Source organism: Mytilus galloprovincialis, chromosome 2 (genome assembly GCF_965363235.1).
Source record: "Mytilus galloprovincialis chromosome 2, xbMytGall1.hap1.1, whole genome shotgun sequence".
NCBI classification, from domain to species: Eukaryota; Metazoa; Mollusca; class Bivalvia; order Mytilida; family Mytilidae; genus Mytilus; species Mytilus galloprovincialis.
Window position 1 is genome coordinate 21,592,473 of NC_134839.1, and position 23,437 is coordinate 21,615,909.

The 23,437-nt window shown below is 30.8% G+C and overlaps 1 protein-coding gene across 1 annotated transcript; it reads left to right on the forward strand.

Annotated features, from left to right (window-relative positions):
- The first annotated feature begins 2,414 nt into the window (after positions 1-2,414).
- On the forward strand, positions 2,415-23,308 carry LOC143063111 (large neutral amino acids transporter small subunit 1-like). The gene is made up of 11 exons (XM_076235080.1): positions 2,415-3,212; positions 6,234-6,359; positions 9,068-9,167; positions 12,613-12,657; positions 17,931-18,054; positions 18,520-18,623; positions 19,352-19,448; positions 19,836-19,985; positions 20,875-20,959; positions 21,766-21,858; positions 23,078-23,308. The coding sequence occupies exons 1-11, from the start codon at positions 2,711-2,713 to the stop codon at positions 23,173-23,175; spliced, it is 1,524 nt and encodes a 507-aa protein (XP_076091195.1). The 5' UTR covers positions 2,415-2,710; the 3' UTR covers positions 23,176-23,308.
- Positions 23,309-23,437: the final 129 nt, after the last annotated feature.

Sequence of the window (23,437 nt, forward strand, 5' to 3'; positions counted from 1 at the left end):
AATAAAGTTATAAAATCCCTTAAAATGAAAAAATCCCCTGGACCAGACTCCATTGTAAATGAGGTGATTAAATATTGTAGTCCAGTAACTATTAAATGCTACACAAAATTATATAACCTTGTTCTTGATTCAGGATGTTCCCCTGAAACATGGCAATATTCTCTATTAGTGCCAATATTTAAGTCGGGAGATTCCAAAGACCCAAATAACTACAGAGGAATATCTCTTATAAATGGTATTGCCAAAATATTTAGCTCAATTTTAAATAACAGAATAATTAAATATATGGAAAACAAATTTAGCCAGGAACAATTTGGATTTCTTCCTAAATTAAGAACTACAGATAGTCTATTTGTATTTAAAACTTTGATTAATAAATATTTAAATTTAAAAAAGAAACCATTATATATTTGTTTTGTTGACTTACGTAAAGCATTTGACTCCATTTGGAGAACAGCTTTATTATATAAAATTTTGTCTCAGGGTATCGGCAGTAAAATGTATCAAGTAATAAAAAATATGTATTCAACCACTAAATCTTCAATAAAGATTAATAATAAACTCACTAACTGGTTTGAAGTAACTAGAGGGGTAAGACAAGGGGATTCTTTAAGTCCCACCCTATTCAATATTTTCATAAATGATCTACCTCAAATTTTTAAACAGGATGACTGTGATCCCTTGAAAATAGAACAGACAAATATTGGAAGCCTCCTATTTGCTGATGATATTTTGATAATGTCTGAAACTAAAGAGGGTCTTCAGTCAAGTTTAAACCATTTGTCTCAATACTGTGATAAATGGCAGTTAACTGTAAATTGTAAAAAAACTAAAACTATGATTTTAAGCACAAGTAACAATAGGAAAAATCTTAACCATTCTTTTATAATGGTGATAAATTAGAGCAAATGGAAAAGTTTAAATTTCTTGGTAATATCATTAGTCAGAATGGAAATCTTATTCATTCAGCACAAGAATTAGCCAAAAAATCTATGAAAGTAATGTATTCTATAAAAACATATTGTAATTCGATTCATCAGACTCCTGTTAATTTGTCAAACCATTTATTTAACTCTCTCGTCAGACCAATATTAACTTATAACAGTGAAATATGGTATATGGATGCATACTCATCCTTTTATAAAGCTTCAATTAAAGGAGATAAAAATAACAAAAAAGTAGATACTCTAAATTTCATTGACAAAAGTCCACCTGATAAAGTACTAAATAAATTTAATAAGTTAACTTTAGGAGTAAAAAAATGCTCTTGCAATATAGCTGCTCGATCTGAATTAGGCAGCTACCCTATTGATTGCTTTATAAAAAGACAAACTCTTCTTTTTCATGATAGACTATTAAGGGAAGAAACTAGTCCCTTACTAAAAGAGACACTAAATTTGGCAAAAACTTTACATAATGCAGGTATTTATTCTTGGTACTCTTATGTAAATCATGTCAGAAGTCAAAATGATTTAGAAATTGTTAACCAAAATAAGGATAAAAATAATAGGCTAATATACAAACAAAATCTAGAAAACTCCTATGAAAATTTATATAATGATAAAATTTTAAATTTACAAGAGAATAGCAAACTCCAACTTTTTAAAAAAATAAAGAAAAGCTATAACTTTGAACCATACCTACTTTCTCAAAACTTTGAATATAGACAACTAATTTCTAAATTTCGAATAAGTGACCACTGCTTATTAATAGAAACTGGAAGATACAGGAAAATTCCCAGAGATTTAAGACTATGTACACATTGTGATGTACTAGATGATGAGTTTCATTTCTTTTTTAAATGTAAAATAAATGAACAATTAAGAAAAGAATTTTTAAATGAAAATAAGTATAATAACTTAAATGATATAGATAAATTAAAACATATTCTCAATCCTGAAACAAAACAGGACACTTGCAAATTAGGCTCCTTTTTAAAAAAGTCACTAAGACTGAGGGCAGGGAGTCCTTGATATAATTTGAATCTCTTATATATATATATATATATATATATATATATCTTGATTTAAAAAAAAAGACAAATTATAGTTCAAAGTGTGTCCATTGTTTATTTTCATTGTTTTATGTAAACTGTATATTATGTATAATGTTTTAAGCCATTGGTCCATATGGGCGTAAAGTGCTTTTCAATAAAGATTTATCACATTAATGGAAATAAAACATCTTTTTCTGTAGACACAAAGCAACTAAAATTAAATAAATCTTAATTGGGGCCGTTTGTGGGCTGTAATATTTGTTCGCCTTTGTATGGTACACTAACGATATTAACAATCAAACAAATCTTGTTTACAAACAAAGACATGTGCTTTCAAAAAGAAAATAGGGATACGCATGCGTCTACGCATGTCAATTATAACTTAGCTACTACCAGTTCTTTCTGGTGGAGCAGTGTGTAGTAATATAATATGACGTGAAAATAGGACACAGAAACAATAAGATTAAGAACTTGCAATATTTTTGCCATATCTTATTTTACAACAGTTGGATTATTGAACGAAGTGAATACTACAGTACTTTGATTTTAGAAATTTAAGCGTGAGATTTTCATTCATAACTCGACCACGTGGTATCTTCGTAGTGTGTTTTTCCCTGTTTCCATAAGAGGAACTAGGTCTTGCGTCATCTTAAAAGAAATTCTTGAACACAGGACATATTTTCATTATATACACGTGTTATAGAACCTGCAATCATGCCATCGAAGGATAAATACGATGTTGTCGGACAGAACGAGAAAAATGCTAAAGATGCTAATAGTTCCAATTCAAGTATACCAAAGGATGAAGTCAAGTTACAACAAAAAATCAGTTTGTTGAATGGTGTAACTGTAATCGTAGGGAGTATCATAGGATCTGGTATATTTGTCAGCCCTAAAGGAGTTCTTGAAGGGGCTGGCAGTGTAGGCTTGTCTATAATAGTATGGGTTGGCTGTGGTTTATTTTCCATGGTTGGGGCATACTGTTATGCTGAACTTGGAACCTCTATAACAAGATCTGGAGCAGATTATGCCTATATATTTGAAGCATTTGGACCATTTCTAGCATTTCTTAGATTATGGGTTGAATGTATGATTGTGAGACCATGTTCACAAGCAATTGTAGCTATGACTTTTTCCTATTACATCATTGAACCATTGTTTCCAGATTGTGAGCAGCCAGACAATGCCATAAGACTTCTTGCAGCAATTTGTATATGTAAGTTATAAATGTAAATGTATTAGTATTGGATCTCCTGTAGATGGTGATCGCAATACTGGTATATTGCGATCACCAACTACAGGAGATCCAAGGTATTCATAAAATATAGAATGGAAATGGATATATGTGTCAAAGAGACAACAACTCAACCATAGCGAAGAAAACAGCTGAATGCCATAAAAGGGTCTTCAAAGTAGCAAAACCTGGGGCATGCATCAGCTGGCCCCTACATTTAAAAATAAAATGTGTACTAATAAAATTCCAATGAGACACTTTCCACAAGAAACCAAAATAACAGTCAGGCCCTGAAATGACTAGTCCAGTGAAAATGGATCTCATACATTTGAACTTAACTCCAAAATGTACAAATGAACTAAAATTAAAAATCATACAAGAACATGCATGAAATATTTGCCATTGGACGTTTAGCAACAATCAATTATACAAGACTAACAAAGGCCAGAGGCTCCTAATTTGGACAGGCGGCAAAATAATTGAATCGCTGTTTTATGTCCAGTGGCAATTATTACATGTCTACATGTATTCAGGGTGAGCATGTGTTTTAAATGAGGTGAAGGCACAAATATAGCAGAAAGGTATCATAGCAAAACATTTAGATAGCCTTTCAAGATTTCAAAATAATTTGCAACAAAGTGTGACTAGAAACCTTCTTTGTATAACGCTGATGATTCTTAGCAGAATATTAAGTCATTTTAGTACTGAATTACTGTATTATGCAAACAGCTATCAATCATGTACAAGTAATTTAACACGTGTCTTCAAAATAAACTTTTGGAACCACATACATGTACATTTGAGTACCAACTGCTGCTCTAGCCTCTATGTAAAAAAAAGTTATAGATACTGTAATTCTATTGGACGAACATGTACATGTAGTATAATATACATGTACATGTTTTTTTGCATGTTCAATAGTAATTATATAAGTTAACAAATCTGGGTCTATGGGCTGTGGCTTAGCATGAAGACTTGTGTATTTCTAATAAATTTATAAATTAAGACTATAAGACCTGTGTCATACATGTATCTTAATACAAGTTATGGCAGCCTTGGCAGTTTAACCTATAAAGGTGAAATTCTTTTGATAAAGTTTATGTGGTAATCTGCTTAAATGTACATTTCTAAAAGTACAGACAGTTAAACATGTTTAAAATAAAATTGAGAATGGAAATGCAGGATGTGTCAAAGCGACAACAACCCGACCATAGAACAGACAACAGCCGAAGACCACCAACGGGTCTTCAATATAGCAAGAAACTCCCGCATCTGGAGGCGTCCTTCAGCTGGCCTTAAACAAATATGCATACTTGTTCAGTGATAATGGACGTCATACTAAACTTCAAATTTTACACAGGAAACTAAAATTAAAAATCATACCATACTAACAAAGGGCAGAGGCTCCTGACTTGGGACAGGCGCAAAATTAAGAAACTAGATTTCCATGTATCATGTATATACTGTACATGTACATGTATAACACAGAAAAAAAATTGTACATGTATATATACCTGTTTCAAATAAGGAAAATTTTCCAAAGAGAATTGGGATTGTCCTGACAACAGTGTTAAATTTTTTTTATTGTGATGAAAGCATCCGATGTCTGTACAAGAAAATGTACATGTGACTAAATATTCGAATATTCTGAAATTGCTTTATACATTTTGTACATACATTTTGTACATGTACTATGTAGGTGAATGGCTTTATATATCTATAGACATGTACAATGTAGGTGAATGGCTTAACATATACATGTACAATGTACATTTGTTGGTGAATGGCTTTATACATATATACATGTACATGTACATCATGCATGTACATCTCTCTAATGTAAGATATCAGCATTAAACTACATTCAGAGCTATTGTCAGAAATTATTGGGATGCACAATTCAATCAATGTTTTAGTATTGATTTTGTTGTTGAACTTGATGATGATCACATTGAAAGGACGTCTGAAGGTGACTTATGGAAGAGTCTGACAAACCACATGATCAACCTTTAAAATCAATATTTTATCAATTAACACTTTTTAATAGTTTCCTCATTCATAATTTATAATTTATGAAATTTCATGTATTTGATGATGGTTCTTTTAAGTCAATGGATTATAAAATATACATAATGTATTAAATCAATTCTCCTGTAAAGAAAATTATTACAACACGTGGGTTAGGATCAATGAAGGGAATTAATGGAAGATTAATTTAGAAACGCATAATGTGATGTAAACAACATCAGTGTATGTATGACGTAGAGAAGGGTTTGGCAGTCTGATGTAACATTTAAGTTTATCTGTGAAGCATGAGGTCTTTGTTACATGTTCCATGCAGTTTTGTTTCTAATTAAGAAAATAAATTTGGTAGATCTTTACCTTTGATATTTATTACACATGTACAGAATAAACAAGTGAGGGTCAAGCAATAAAGTAACTTTTTAAAAATTATTCACATGATTAACTAACATAAGAATCAATAATAAACAGGAACCAAATTAAATCTTAAAACTAAATAGTTGACCGTGACTGTCATGGCATTTTGAATACGTTCTACATGTTCTAAAGATTGCTTTATGAAAGTATTTATACAATGAAAATGAAACCATTGAAAATACATGTACATGAAATAGGACATGTACAAATGTACATGTAGGATAGGTACATTTATATACATGTATTTGTACATTTAAACATTTTTTAAATTGATACATGTACATGCAATGTACAACAAATTAAAGGTTCATACACACACGTAATAAACTTTTATGATTATCATATAAATAAACTTTTAAATATGATAACCACAGATACATGTACATGTACAAAAAATGTATGTGTGAAAATTTCACGAAACTTGGCTATTAAATGCTATTACCATTCTTGCATTAATACATTTGATTAAGGTTTTATCTAAAATTCTATATGTGTAGTATGCAATTAAAAAAATTGTTCATTGACTATTGGGTATACTAACATCACTTTCATTCTCTTTTATAGTGTTTCTCACATTTATCAACTGTGCAGATGTGAAGTGGGCGACTCGAGTCCAAGATATTTTTACATATGCTAAAGTTGGAGCATTGATACTGATTATAATAACAGGATTTGTACAGTTAGGAAGAGGTAAGAATTGAAGCAGTTAATTGTATGTTGCGTTAGTCATAGAATAAAATAGCATTTTCAGGTCATTCATACATGTACATTTATGATATGGTCCAAATAATATTAAATTGTTATTAGTCAGCTGTTCCAATAAAACATATCACTTAATTGGACCAAACCAATTTTTACTGGCTTTTGACCATTAACCAGCAACCTTGGAAATTACTGATGCTACATGTACACTTTTAATAAAAGTACAATGTAAACATTCAAAATGCAATCATAATCTAGTTGAGGAAAAAGCTAGTGACCTTGACCTCTGGCATGTTGTTCTCCTGGTAAACTCATTGAGCAGTCCTCAGTTCATTGACAGATGTTCTAAAAAGTCCTGGGATGGGATACTGAGCTTGAACATAACATCTGAGATTCAATTAGCAACCCCCTTCAGGTTAAAGTTTTTGGTCAAGCTAGTCCAATCAAACCTACATTGCTGAGAAAAGTTACTTTGACATAAAATGGACATTGCACGAAACAGCCTTTTATTATTATATTTGGTAGATAAAGACAACAGGAAGTTATTAGCTGCAAACTGCAGTATAAATATCTTCTGTTTTAGCATGTTTAGTAAAAGCACTTTTACTTCGTTTGTCTAAATTAAAGTCATATGACCAGTAACTCAATAAAGGTCTTGTAATTTTGATGTTATATTAGAATCCTGACCTTAAATTGACGTTTGAACCATCATTTTAAACTGAACAATAAACCTAACACATTTATTTAAAACAGTAATTGAGCTTGCAGAAACAACTTTTCTACAAGAAGAGCATACAATTAAATGTACAAAACTGCTGTATAAGACAAATTCAGACAGACTACTTTCATAACTGTATCTGTATATATACATGTAAATAGAATTACAACAGCTTGTAATGCAGCTTATGCTTCACCTAATTTTTGGAATATTGGACTAGTTTTTGGCATACAAAATTCTATTAGAAGTGCTCTACATGTATATTTCTTCAGTATATACATTGTATATACTTGCAATACAAGGTCATTTGAGCAAAACAAATCTTATCAGTGGTACATGTATAAGTTCCTACAAATAGTTTCTATAAGAAGAGCACATATCGGTCAAGGTCAAATTTGTCTATTATCCATTCTTATGAAAAAGTGCTGTATACTGTAGTTAAGATCAGTCACCTTACATTTGTTAATGATCTACATGTACATGTATATAGATATAAGAAGAAGTGATTTAAGTGTCAAGGAGACAGCTCTCCATTCAAGTCACAACTTATAAAAAGTAACCCATATAGGTCAATGAACAGACTTCAACACGAAACCTTGGCTCACACTGATCATCAAGCTATTAAGGGCCCCAAAAATGTTGTAGTGTAAAATCATTCAAACAGGAAAACCAACAGTTTATTAACTTTAATCTATATTAAAAAACAAGAAACACTTATGAACCACATCAACAAACAACCCCTGAACAACAAGTTTCCATAATCTTGGACAAAAGGTCTTACCTGTGAACAGTGAGTAGTCTTAGAGACACACAAACTCACTTTAATATATTTTTTATACAAATGAAAGAATTTTCAGTAAATAGTTCTTGAAATTATCACCAGGACAGACATAGTCCAAATTTTTGGCTTGGTCTGTTATAGAAATATTAAGAGTATGCAGAGTTCAAAAACAGTTTTTTTGAGTCGTCGGTCATGGGACCGACAAAGCAAGATAATTTGTCAGTCCTATAAAATTTCAACCAGACCTAAAAACTGTCAATTTTATCCTGAAATAAAAATGATTACATATTTCATCGAAAAATAACTTTATTATTATTAGTTTTATTTTTCACAGACAGATTAACAATACAGCAAAGGACCAGTTCTGTTCTTCTGATTGTTCTTATTTAAAGTCATTTTCACTATCCATTTAATCGTCTTAATTACTTTATCAGTATTTATTATCTCCATCAAAGAGTTCAATCGCCGATTGTTGTCTGGGGATAGCTACATGAACAAATTTAGCAGGCCAAGTGTAGATCAACATTTTGGTTTTTTCCTTAAGATTCAGTTTGTTTATAATGGGAAACCAGTTCTAGAAATTAGCAGCAGGTACATCTAATGGCCGATGTAAACACATATTGGAATTAGTTGCGGTACAACTAATTACAATGTACCGATAAAAAAGGCACTCCAACGGCCGTTTTAACATCGGTCATCGAGACTGGCACTAGCTTTCAAAATACTGGTCCCAGCCTCATTTTAACTGATAGCACCGACCATTTTCACGAAGTCTGAGTATGGTCATAGAAAATGTCAGATCATGTCAGTGATGTACATATTTGATTGCATTTTAATGTATACATGTATGTACATGTATATAAAAGAAGTAACTGTGCTCATGTTAAAACTTAAATCAAAGTATACATACAATGTAGTAGTTGTAATTTCACAAACAGTCAAAATCGACTCTTAATGTTTAAATGTTTTTCTATGTGGCCAAGTGCAAATGCTACTAATTTTACATAAAAACATACCACTGGTAATTACTCTATAACTTTGTTTTGGGCATATATTCATAAAACATTTAGTATACATTTGGTAAATAACCTTGGTCCCCCCCCCCTTTTCCCCTGATCCAGAAAACGATTGTGTCTTATATAGATTCAATGTTGTGTGGATAAAAAAATATTGGAAAACGTAACATTTATTTTTCAGGTGAACATGAAAACTTCCACAATCCTTTTGAGCACACAGAAACTAATATTGGTAAAATTGCCATGGCGTTCTATTCTGGGTTATTTGCCTACAATGGATGGTAAGTCAAAATCATTATCAATTTGAAATTATCTAAGAACAGGTCAGTGGATCAGGTCAATGTACTAGTGTATTCTAAAGAGTCAAAATAATGTGCAATCTTTATTACGTTCATTCTCAATGAATATTTATACAGAAACAAATACATCTTTTCTAACTGGAGGCTGATTATTTAAAACCAAGTTCATTAAACATGTTATATTGGTTTTACAGTACACCTATGTGATGAACATTGTATTTTTGTTAATTGACCATATTGTTAACTCATTCCTACATGTATATCATGTATGTCTGACACCTGAACAGGTGCCAAATAAGGTATTGTTTGTAAACATCAACTAATAAAAGAACTGTTAGGTGTATTTAATGCTTTGTTTAATATATGATGTCCATCATAAAGTATTTTTAAACTTGGCATTGATCGGCAAAATTTAAAATTGCATCATTTGGTAGTTGTTAATCTAATGAAAGAAGTTTTGTTGGTAAAAGAATGATGCAATAAAAATGACAGAAAATATATTTAGAATAAAAAAGACTGTTTTGGCAGGCCTACTTTATTTGGAATTATTTCTAATGTCTGAATGTCATAAAATAGTACATGTATTATAATACATGTACTATTTTATGACATTCAGACATAAGAAATAATTCCATAATTGAAGTCAAACAAATGCTTTCTTTAAGAGAAGACACAATAATAATATCATTTAGAAATCTTTGTGAAAAAAATATGCCTTTCAAAATATACATCTGTATTAGCATGGTTATTTATTTATACAGTACTGTTTATTACATCATCATAAGAATGAGGAAATTACGTGGTATGATTGCCAATGAGGCGTTAATTTGTGGGAAGTAAGCAACTATGCTTGTTACATCACGTACATCATGTAATTTACTACCCTGTACTTGTGTAACTACAATAAAAGTAAATGATGGTTTTGAGAATTTCCTTTTATCCCTAATTTAGCTTTTCTGTCACACATTTTGCCCAATGTCACAGAATCAAAGTAAAAGTTTAATGATCTCCAGACGATGATTTAATGATTAGACTTCTGAGGACTTGTTGGACTTGTTTATGATAATGGTCCATGTTTCGTTTGATAGTGCACTATTTTTGTGCATTATGACAGATTTCTTCACATAATTCAATCAAATTACAAACAAGTAGGTAATTCTTATACAGTCTGTTTGAATGTATCATTTACAAAAATTGTTCAATACAAATAGCTTTATACTTGTATTACTTTATTGTGTCATTGCATTCAACCAAGTACATTTATAATAGAGTCATCATAAATTCAGGCTAAAACAATAAATCTTGTACTAACAGGTTGTTTTGTCATGTCAGGGCTGATAGGTACTTATTGCATAAGCTGTGGTTTTTTTGTCAGAAACGGCAAGTTAATCACTTTCATTTCTGTGCTATTTTTAGGTTACTTAGTGAACATAAGTTTTTTTTTATGAATTTGGCTGATGATTGCTTTATATTTTATTGTCTCCTTGGCATTCTCTTTCTTCTTTTGTTTTGCATATCAACATCAAACAGTTCCTGTTCAAACAGGTTCTCAGGTCAGGGCTTTTGGTAATGACATTGTCTTAAGAGAAACAACACACCCCTTTCTGGTACTTGAACAAGATAACAGGCCAGGGCTTTTGTCAATTAATTACAGTGTCTTAAGAGGAACAGCAAACCCTTTCTGGTACTTAAACATGAGTACATGTCTTGTTTCTAGTATACTTCAAATGATTGTATAGTCAAGACAGTTGCCAAATGAAATAACAAATGTTGACAAAACTTTTACTTAGACATGTTCTAGGTCCTCTCAGAAGAGTATTGTTACTTCTCTCTTCCTTCTATTCTCCTGTTATACTATAATATGACAGATTTCTAAACAATTCAATGAATTACAAGTATTTGAAAATTTGCATTTTCACATCCTTCCTTTATCTGGGTCATTTTCACATTAAAATATGCATGTACATGTACTGGATTTGGGGACAATAGTATTGGGTCAGTGCATATATACTGTATATTAATTGAGAGAGAAATATTGAGAAGGATTTATGAAATCAAACAAAATCAAAATATGTCATTGGATAAAGCACATATGTAATAAAAATTACATTGCATTATCCAAGTGTACAACATACATTTGTACATGAATAATACAACATTACAAATAATTTAAATAAATCAAAACAAAATGCACAGCAAGAAAAAAATAAATGATTCCTAGAATTTAAAAGATATCAGGAAGTATTTTTTAAAAACCTTCTGAATAGAATAATACACATTACATAGAATGATATAATAGTATATTATAATTGTGAAACTATTTAAATAGTAAGGTTATCTGGTTATAGAAAAGTGTATTGTTATTTACTCCTAATTGTGGTGTAATTTATGTTGTTATAATATTATGTATATAAGACTATGTTGGACCAAATACTTTTATTACCTACTCTGCTGTGTTTTATTTTTGGTGTCGGATATTGCTGAATTTCCTATGTGGACATGTTAAATGATATTTTGTATACAAATCAATTAATAAAGTTTCCAATTTATTTCCATTGCTAGTGTTCATAACAGTTCTTTGCTAAAAAAAAATATCCTAAGACAAGATTATTTAATGTGCACCCTAGGTTTTTTCAGCTTGAATCATATATCTTAAGACCGGTTAATTGATGTGTACCCTAGGGTTTTGTTTTACTAAAAGCATTTATCTTTAGATGGGATTATTTGATATGCCAATTAAAAGGTTGTCTGCAGCTATTAACTTAATGTGATCTCCCTATTCCACTCATGTAATCTTGATATAAAAGTATGGAAAGCCAATGGTTATAACTATTGGTTGTTGAACTCTAATGGTACATTGTTTCAGTCAATATTTTTCCTCTTGTTTGGTATATAATTAGGTAATCAAGTAAAAGGTACACAGGAGTGGAGAATAATCATCAAGTTTTATTACACCAGTTTAAACAGCATTTATAACTTGCAAATATGATAAAAAAAACAATCTGTTTTCATTGATTTTGCAACTTTTCCAATTTTGCCTTTTTCCAGGAACCATGCTTAATACAAATGTTTATTATTAAATTTGCCACATTATAAAATCTAACAGTTTTATTATCTTTCTCAAAATTTTTGCAACTTTTATTACCTTATACAAAATTGAGAATGAAAATGGGGAATGTGTGGAAGAGTTATCTATTCCACCAAAGAGCAAAAAAATAGCTAAAAACCAATGGGGCTTCAACACAGCAAGAAAATCACACACACAGAGACGGGCTTCAGCTGGCCCCTAAACAACATTTGTACTAGTTCAGTGATAATGGACATCATACCAAACTCTGAAACATATAAATGGACTAAAATTAAAAAACATACAAGACTATATATATAATTTAAATGAATTTAATTGTAAATTTTTCTTTTATTATAGGAATTACCTGAACTTTGTAATTGAAGAATTGAAAGATCCCTACAAGTAAGTTTTATGTTTGATGAGAGGTCACAGGAATTCATCTTCTCTAGCCAAGGGTTAGCCAAGATACAGGAATAAGAAATTCATCTTCACTAGACAAGGGTTATTTACTTATTAAAGAATAAAGAGATTTATAGAATGTTAATGTTTTAACAACAAAATGACAACAATGTTAATGTAATGATTAGCGGTAACATCTGTTCTATTGTTTATTATACATGAATGAAATGTCAAAGTTCGTCTCATTCGCGTAATGTTGTGACATATGTTCATTGATTCTTATTGGTCTCGTACATGCATAGTCATACATTATACATCAGTAAATAAAATGGACTTTCGTTGAACTCTTAAAAGTTAATCTCTTCAAGGTCTCATCAAATCTGTTGGACCCAACATGCCCAGAAAACAATAATAGAAAGGGATCCTTTTTATTCATAATTTTGAATTCCCTTACAATGACAAAATAAGCTAGTTTATGCTAATAATTGAAAGAGACCACTCTTGTGTCAGACTAGGCTAGAATTAAAAACCTTTGAAAAATCTATAGCTTGAGTATTGAAATGTATTTTGATTGATAATGTATAGGACATGTAGGAGTAGGCTGATCAATTTTCATAAGTTATAAAAGTCAAAATTAAAAAAAAAATGTTTTATCATAGCAATGAAACTTTTTGAAGCTCAAAAAGGTCTTTAAATTGTATTTAACTGAAATTATGAGGAAACTTTCAAAAGTGGCTGTGCTAGATCTTGAATTGGGTCTTCATAGTGAAAAATATAAATCTTTTTCCCCTTGTGATACATGTATTATTTATAAATTTAGTGAATGTTATCTTTAAACTTTTTATACGCCCGTCAAAATTTTGACGGGACATATTATGGTATACAAATGTCCGGTGTCCGTCTGTCTGTCTGTCCGGCGTAAACATGTCGCACCGTAACTTGAGAACAACTTATCCAAATTTCATGAAACTTAATATAGTTGTTTCTTATGATGGTCAAATGATCTGTATACTTTTTGGTGAAAATAAGATTTAAACTTTTTGAGTTACGACACTTTATAACTAAAACAGGGGTGTGTTTTTTTCACATGTCGCACTGTATCTCAAAAACGATTCTTGATTATGACTTAAAACTTTACACACTTCTTAGTTGTATTAATCTCAATATCTGTATACTTTTTGGTGATGATTCAAAATTTAATTTTTGAGTTATTAGTATTTTGTAAAAAAAGGGGGAGGGTTTTTTTTTTTACATGTTGTGCCGTATCTCAAAAACGATTTATGATTATTGCTTAAAACTTTACACACTTCTTTGTTCTATTAATTTAAAGATCTGTATACTTTTTGGTGATTATTAAAAATTTTATTTTTGAGTTATTGAGTATTTTGTAAAACAGGGGAGGGTTTTTCACATGTCGCGCCGTATCTCAAAAATAAGTTATGATCATTGCTTAAAACTTTACACACTTCTTTGATATATTAATCTAAAGATCTGTATACTTTTTGGTTTTGATTCAAAATTTTATTTTGGTAATATTTAGTTTTTGTAAAAAAAAACAGGGTGGGGGGTTTCACATGTCCCGCCGTGTCTCTAAAACAATATATGGTTATTGCTTAAAACTTTCTCATAAACTATTTATGATTATTGCATAAGACTTCCACATAAGACGTCTGGCGTATCATGCGCTCATGGCGCAGCTGTTTATTAAAAAATTTGAAAAAGTGGCTGTCATTTACCATGTTTTCAATTCTAATTGAATTTTGGCTTTTTTTTGGTGAGAATCAAATCTCTCTCACCCATTTATAGTACATGTATTAATGAGTTTAGTAATCTTAAAACTTTGATATTGATAAATTATACAAAATGGCTGTCATTTTACAATTCTACTTGAATTTGGACTTCTTGGTGAAAAATAAATCTTTTTCATCTATTGATAGTATTTTCAAGTTGAGTAATCTTAAAAGTTTTAATATTGATAAGACTGATCATCTTCTCCTTTAAATTGAATAGACAGGAAATCTACAGATATGATACAAGTACAATTAGATAACTATGTTGACTTCTTGACCTAGCCCCTGCTGTTTATTTTGTAAGAAGTGACCAGTCAGGTTATTTAGACAAAAAAATCAGGTGTCCAATTGTTTCGAAAATGTCCTGGATATATAAGGTCATGATCATCATGAATTTAATGACTATGAAAAGTTGAAAGGAAAGATCATACATGACTTAAAATACTCCAAATGAAATTAAAATTTGAAATGTAGCAAAGTCAATATGAAAATGCTGTGCAGTGCAATGGGAAAAAATTGGCAGAATTACAGTTTTGATGATTACGAATTTGAATGAATCTGAATAACCAGTTCTATTAACTTTTGTGGGTTATCAAACCAATTGGAAATTTGGCTCAAGACTTGCATATTATTAAATAACAATTATTGATTTGGTTAAATATTTTGTTACCCGGCTTGGCTCTCAGTTTAGTTAAGTTGTATGTTTTGGATACACCTTGAGGGTGTTAGCCAGAATGGATGTATCTGATTCCACCAATATATTATTCACAATATTGTCATGTAGAATGATAGTTTTCAATAATTTCGGACAGAAGGGGGGCTTTCAGCAATTCGACCATGTGTTATTGAAAAGTATGATAAATGTAAGGTATCTAATTCATTTAACAACATCTTGGTGTGTTAGGTGAAGTATATGTCAATGGGCAAAAAACCAGTATTAATAGTATAGAAAAGTGGTGAATTATTTTAATAGAGATGAGCTGTCAATGTTAACATCAAATTCCCCATGGGTGACTACAAAAACACATTAACATATTGCAAAATCTAGCCTTTAAAAGAAGTACATGTACAAAATGTTTGCACTGTTATAAAGATGGGAATTTGTCATGGTATTACAATTTTAATGTATGAGCTTGAGGTTCACACAGAAATAAATGTAGGAATGGAAAACCAACAAATTGAAGAGTTTTAATATTAGAGTTTTTCAAACTGAGTTTCAAGAGACACTCAAACGGTATTCTATGCTATATTTTGATATCCATTTGTTATTTTATGACCTCTTTTTTTTGCAGTTATTTGCTTTTAAAAGAAGGTCACCATTGATAGGTTTTACTGTAAATAAAAATTTCTTCAATCTCCATTAAAATGTTTTTTAACCGGATTTTTGTGACAAAAATGTCGGTTATTGATTTGGGGATGTACGGCGGTCGGTCGGTCGGGCAGGCGGCAATCAAATGTTGTCCATGCATTAACTCATGAACCGTTCAACCAAAGCTTTTAAAATTTTAATATGTTGTTACTGACAACTAAATGAAGGTCAAGTTCAATAATGGTGATTTTGACTTTTACCGTTCAGGAGTTATGGTTCTTGAAAGATTGAAAAATGGAGTTTCCAGTTGTGTCCGTGCATTTACGCATGAACTGTTCTACCTAAGCTTCCCAAATTTTAATATGTTGTTACAGATGACAAAATGGAGGTCAAGTTCAATAATGGCTATTTTGACTTTTACCGTTCAGGAGTCATGGTTCTTGAAAGATTGAAAAATGGAGTTTCCAGTTGTGTCCGTGCATTTACGCATGAACTGTTTTACCAAAGCTTCCTAAATTTTAATATGTTGTTACTGATGACAAAATGGAGGTCAAGTTCAATAATGACGATTTTGACTTTTACCGTTCAGGAGTTATGGTTCTTGAAAGATTGAAAAATTGTGTTTCCAGTCGTGTCCGTGCATTTTCTCATGAACCATTCAACCAAAGCTTTTGAAATTTTTATATGTTGTTACTGATGGCAAATTAGAGGTCAAGTTCAATAATCACGATTTTGACTTCTACCGTTCAGGAGTTCTGGTTCTTGAAAGATTGTGAAATGGCGTTTCCATTCACGTTGTTGCATTTACTCATGAACCATTCAATCTAAGCTGTTCAAATTTTAAGATGTTGATACTGATGACAAAATGGAGGTCAAATTTGATATTGACGATTTTTACTTTCACCATTCATCAGTAATGGTTCTTGTGATATTGCCAGGACACAAATAAATATTAATAAATCCAGTTTGCTGTCGTTGTGACAGCCTCTTGTTTAAGAATTTGAATATTTCATAATCACTGATTCAGATCTTTTCAAACAAATCCTAATACTTCCCAGGTCATGTGGGTGGACCATTTTATATGGCTTTCTGTTGAAAACCTCTTAACTATGCTTAAAGATCTGTTTAAATAGGTAAGAAGGAAATAAGGTCCGATGGTTTTTCTCTTTTTATGAATTAATCCTTTCCTGTTTATTTCTTATACAGTTAATAAACAAAGGCAAAACAAATGTAGTAGTATTACTATACCCCACTGTTCAATTTGTTACATTCTTAATAATTTTGTTTACATAAAGTACAAATTTATTACAGCTTTAATAGAACAAATATTTCTAGGTGAACTGCATACAACATTTCTACTTTTAATTATCTATTTACAATAGTATTTTGATAAACATCATGAACATTGTTCCAAGTAACTACCTTTCAACATGAATAACTTGGAATCCTAATATTTCTTATAGTTAAAAATTAAAAAAATTAAAAAACATTTCTTGGAAAAATGTGGAAAGGATAAAAGAATTTTAGGTTTCATGATCTGTTTTGTCAATCTGTTTGATAAAATTTGGCTTCATTTTTTCCAGGAACTATAAATCAAGTTTTTCCTGAAACTAAAGTGGTATTAAAGTTTTATTTGCTCAAGTAGTTGCGTTTTATTTTAAATTCTTTGCTTATCAATTTCTTGTTTTCAAAATATTTATATACATGTACTCTTACACTTAATGGCAGTTGAAGAAATTTTGCCACATTCAAACATATATATACTCCTTTCCTAAATACCAGGCTTGTTTAAAATATAATTTTAACATCATATTAAGTTGAGATTAGTAAATGATAGTCGTCCATGGATATAAAAAAATCCATTGTCTACAGGTTAATTGGTTTTTTTTTTTTAATTTATATGCTGGACATTAGATATGTAGTATAATGTTATTAACTGGCTGTTTCTGTATTGGCCCTGTTATAGATTCAAGGTTAGCTGTATTGGACCCTAGGCTCAACTTTCTTCCGTATTGGCCCCGTTAGAAAAGCAATATTAACTCTTGATTTATATCGACAGGGCAAACTCATCAGTATTGTACATGCTGATTTATCCATATAGGGGCTGATTATATCATTTAATAATAATTGCCTTTTTGTTAATTTACATCTCTTAAAACAATATATTACTTTTACAGAAATTTACCAAAAGCCATCTGGATCTCTATTATCATGGTGATGACTGTGTACACTTTAGCCAACATTGCTTATTTCACCACTGTAACCAGAGTGGAGATCTTGAGTGGCAGTGCTGTGGCTGTGGTAAGTTTACACTCTAGCTAAATTATGAGAAGCAGTAGAAAGCTGTGGCAAATTAGCATTCTACCAAGATTATTAGTGGCAGTATAAGGGTATGGCAAATCAGCATTCTATCTAAGGTCATGAGTGACACTGCTGAGATTCTTTCTCACAATAACTTTTTAACCTGTCATCAGATTAGAGTTTATGAATGACAATCATGTTGACAATGTTGTTGCTGCGGTATTGTTATTTCCTATTTTACAATTTATAGATTATTGCACCAAGATGTATTGAAATATTAAACAAATGATATGAAATTAAAAATAGAAATAGGGAACATGTCAAAGAGAATAAAGACACAACAACCCAACCAAAGAGCAGATAACAGCTGAATGCCACCAATATACCTGTATGAATGAAATGGCGGATTGAAAAAAACAAACCCAGTAAAGACAACATAAATATGATTTATTTTTCTTTTTACAGATGTTCTCCCAGAGGTTGTATGGTGTTATGTGGTGGATCATGCCAATCTTCGTATCACTCTCTACTTTTGGAGGTGTAAACGGTATCCTGTTTACCACTTCAAGGTTAGTCGAACACCCTGCTGACAGTTCTGGTATTAACAGTTTTAATTATTATTTATATCACGAACTTCCAAATAATGTGGATTCATAAATATTCGTTAGATACCAATTTTCGTAACTTTCGTTGGTACAGGAGAACCATGATTTTCAATATTTAACGAATTACAAATTTTCTTAAGGAATGTATGTAGACTTTGCCAAAACCATGAAATTAAATATCCACAAATATGCCAGTTTTCCTCAAACAAAGAAAATTGATACCTACGAAATAAATATATCCACAGTACAAAGTTTAAACATGAAATGAAGGCTTTGTAACTCTTTTTAAAAAAGGAAAAGTTTGAATGTTAAACCAGATTAAAATTAGCATTGACTACATTTCTGAGGTCATTCCAGCCACATGATAAGATAATGAACTTTTATCATAAAGATCAAAGGGTTTAGTGATATATTTGATTCAGGTGAAGTGGAATTTGCACATGACAAAATATATTTTAAATTTTGCCACTGATACATTGTAGGAGGAATTTTTTAAGGAAACAGTACTGATTCTTACATGTATTTCAAAATATTCCAACAAATGTCTCCTCTAATGAACATTATTTATTTGAATATGTGTCAAAGGCACAACTTATCTTATACCTTTTATGTTTTGATAAATGCTTGCAAGTTTGTTAAGAAAATTTATAATAAAATAATATAACACTATATATATGTTATTTAATTTCCAGATTATTTTACGTTGGTGGTAGGGAGGGCCACATGCCACAAGTGTTAAGTTACGTGTCTGTAAAGAGATTGACTCCAATGCCAGCCTGTATATTTATGGTAAGTACAGATATATCATAGTTCAATCAATTACAAATATAAGCAGTTACAGATTTCTATTTCCATACCCTGATAACAGTGTCAAAAGCAGAATTTTGTCTGAATAGGTTTATTCAAATCTATATCCTTGTAGCACATTAAATAAAAGTGTTAATTAACAGTGATAAATTAAATGACTTGATATTTGTAATAAATAAAATACTGCAAATGATTGACAAGTCAAAAAAAGAAAGATTTACTTCCCTTAGATCACATGTTGTCATGTAAAAAGTCCTCAAATCTTTTGGTTTTTACAGTGCATTTATCTTATGAGGGCTCTGTTTTGGTCAGTTTTTAAGCACTATATATACTGTCTGTATACTAAATGACCTTTTATTTTATTTACAGGGTATATTATCTCTATTTTACCTGTTGTCAACAGACATGTATGCCCTTATTAATTATGTGGGCTTCGTCAACTGGTTAGCTATAGGAATGTCCATTGTAGTGCTTCTGTACTTCAGAAAAACTAGACCAGAAATGAACAGACCTATAAAGGTAAGTCCCAACAATAACACTTGTGTTTAGTGGCTAAATATAACATGACAAATATGTGGTATGATGGCCAATGAAACATATTGTTCAAGTTCTCTGTACGAAAATAATATGATACAGAATTGACCTCCTTTGTAACATGGCACAACATACCACATATATAAAGTAAAAATATTCCAAAGTGCTATTTAACAACATTTACAGAATATAAACATACAATGTTACAATAAGTCAATGACTATTGTATTAATAGTGGCATATCTTATACCGTATAGCTGGCTATTTTCGTGGGGTGTAAATTTTTCGCTTATTTTTGCAAGTATAACTAAATCGCTAAAATAAATTCTGCCAATTTAAAAGGGCACATGCAAAGATATTGTTATAAGTTTTGAATCCGCCAAAATTTTTTGTATACCTTATTCAATAAAAGTCGCGAAATTTTACACCCTAAAAAATAACCCGCTATACGGCCCTGTTCCTTCAGTCTTGGTTCATTGACTGAATTTTGCAATAAATGTGTTTATTCCCCCCCCCCTTTTCGTGAGAAAATTTGGTTAATTATATTGGAAATCACTGAAGCATGACTAGAGCGGAACCCCCCCCCCCCCCCCTTCTTAGGAAAAGTTCTGGATCCGTCACTAAAAAATATAAACAGATGAGATATATCTCAGCACATTTGTCAACAGTTATTTTAAATGCAACTTTGGCCTTTTACTGTTAGAAAATGACAAAAGTATAAACAGATGAGACATATCTCTGTGTCAACATTAACAGTTTATTTCTATATTTCATGTGAACTTTTTCTGGCCTATATTATATGTGTGTATGACTTTATTTTTAAGGTGAACTTCTTCTGGCCTATAATATATGTGTGTATGACTTTGTTTTCCAGGTGAACTTATTTTGGCCTATATTATATGTGGCTATGACTGTTTTCCTAGTTGCTTTACCATTCTATGCCTCACCAACAGAAACCAGTAAGTAATGTAAAGTGTAGATTTATATAGTGTTGCTTTGTAAGGTATAGATTGATATATTTATGATTAAAAAAAGAGAATTTATTTACATGAGACAACAATGATGTTGTTAAGTATTGAGACATTATCACATATGAAAGTAACATGGCTTTTACATCTTAAATCTTGCTGGAAGGTCTTCAATGATGAGATAAAAAAGCTCAACCTTTACAATGAAATTTAGACGTGCCATTTGACATTTTTTACATACGCTACTTTTTGAAATAAATAAATGGAAATGACAAACGTCAAACAATTCAATCAAGAAAAATAACAGCCCAATTTATTTTCCAAATAATAAAAGAAAAACAAACAGTTACACAGCAACAAATGACAACCACTGAATAACAGTATCCTGACTTTAGACAAGCACATACAGAATGTGGCAGGGTTAAACTCATTTGTCCATGTATATGTAGATAGATATATGAATTAATAAAAGGAGATAACAAAACAGCAACCAAACAACATAAAAAAACTGAAAGACTTCTAGAGGTCAAAATATGGTCTTCCAACTAGCCAGTGACTGTACAATATGTCATGCTCTAAATCTTGAGAGTAAAAATCATTGTGTAAAAACGAACAGCATCTTCACCAAATGTCAAGATTCTTTCAGATATTTAACTAAATTTGAATTAGATTTAATGTATATCCAGGTTCTTGTTATCTTAATACCAACATTTGTTTGAAGTTTATATGTAGTATCCTGTTTCATTGTTATGAGAATTTAGTTACATGTATTTTATTTTGTGATATTTGTTTTTCAGCCTATGGTGTTATAATGATCTGTACGGGTATTCCAGTTTATATCATATTTATTGCATGGGAAAATAAACCAAAGAGTCTAACTAATATAATAGGTAATTTTCTTATTAGATATGCATATATATGTAAAACATTAAAATGTCAAAATATTGCATTGTGTTAATTGGAATTATCTGATTAATGGCGTGAATGTATCAATGATTTAAATAATAGAAATTAGGTTGTTTAAAAATTAAAAAGAAAGAAAAAGCCTTCAGTTGCTATTTAGACTGGGGAGCTCCTATTTGCCGTTTTATGATTTTGAGGTGTAAAAACTTTAAAGGATGGCTGAAATATGCTGGTAAATTATATTTTTATACCAAATATGATTATTTTTGAAACTTTGACAAAATAACGGTTTTTACTGCAAAGGACCGAAAAAAAAAATACATGACGATTTTCGGCCAATTTCTTGAATGAAAAACACGATTTCAAAGAAGTATTTTTTAATAATTCTTTGACTGACTGCCCTAAATTTCAGTTCTTTATACCATTGAAATGTTTGCAATTCATCTATAATGAAATAGATTTGATAAATAATTATTAAAGCTGCAGTTATTTGGTTTTAAATAGATGTGTAGAAATGGTGAATATGTGTCCCCCTTTGACAAAACATCAGGACATTTCAAAATAGCCTTTAAGATAATTTTTCGTATATTTTTTTTTCAAAGAAACGTGTTTGCAAGCTAAGAATATATTGCTTTTGATGTTATCTTTAAATAGAAATATCATTATACTTCAAAATGATAAAGACCTGACCATAAACTGCAGAAAATATGGAAAGTTATGGCGGAAATGAGCACCCTGCTCTATAATCATTTTCAGAAGTTTAGACTTGACTGCATTGATATATAAAATGGGAGATTGCAGTTGATTCTTCAATTTTCATGTAATCAGCCTAAAAAGGGGGAACAACTCAAAAAACAAAAACACGACAAAATTAGGAAAGCAATAGTTTGACAGTCAATTATAATTTTGGAGCGAATAATGATAAGGAGACATTGTATCCTTGACAATTATCCAGCAGACAAATAATGCCAATATACAGGTCCCAATACAAACTTCAACAAACAAAACCTATCATGTATACCATATAAAAAATACAACATACTCAGGAAAAACTGTTTGAAGATAGAAACTGCCCACTATTTTCACTGCAAATTCATAATCAATAGAATATACAAGTATCAGAATAGGGAAAAGAATTTAAAATTTTAAGAAAATTTGATAGGAAGATATATTATTATTGTTTATTTTGACGTGATCTCTTTTCAGACAAAACTACATTATTTCTACAGAAGGTACTGGTCATCATGCCAGAGGAAAATGTGATCAGTATAACAGAGGAAATGAAGCATGAACATGCTACGTAGACTAGCAATTAGGAACTGTGTTCACATTGGTCATTTACATCATTGACATACACAACAGCCCATGTGGATTTTGCTTTTCCCACCGTGGGCAGCCCACCTGTGCCCACTCTAGCTATAATCTGGTTTTTTGTAAAAATATTGATTACAAATGCTTATCTGCTTTTTTCAAATGATTGTACTTGCAAGTCTTTAGATTAAACAAAAGAAATTGCATGCCCACTCCTATGGATGGGCAGAGTGGACAAGGTAAAAATTTTGCCAA

Coding starts and splice junctions, on each gene's coding strand:
- LOC143063111 (XM_076235080.1), top strand. CDS start 2,711: ATGCCATCGAAGGATAAATACGATGTTGTCGGACAGAACGAGAAAAAT. Junction 18,624..19,351: donor ATCCTGTTTACCACTTCAAG/GTTAGTCGAACA, acceptor TTTAATTTCCAG/ATTATTTTACGTTGGTGGTA. Junction 19,449..19,835: donor TGCCAGCCTGTATATTTATG/GTAAGTACAGAT, acceptor TTTTATTTACAG/GGTATATTATCTCTATTTTA.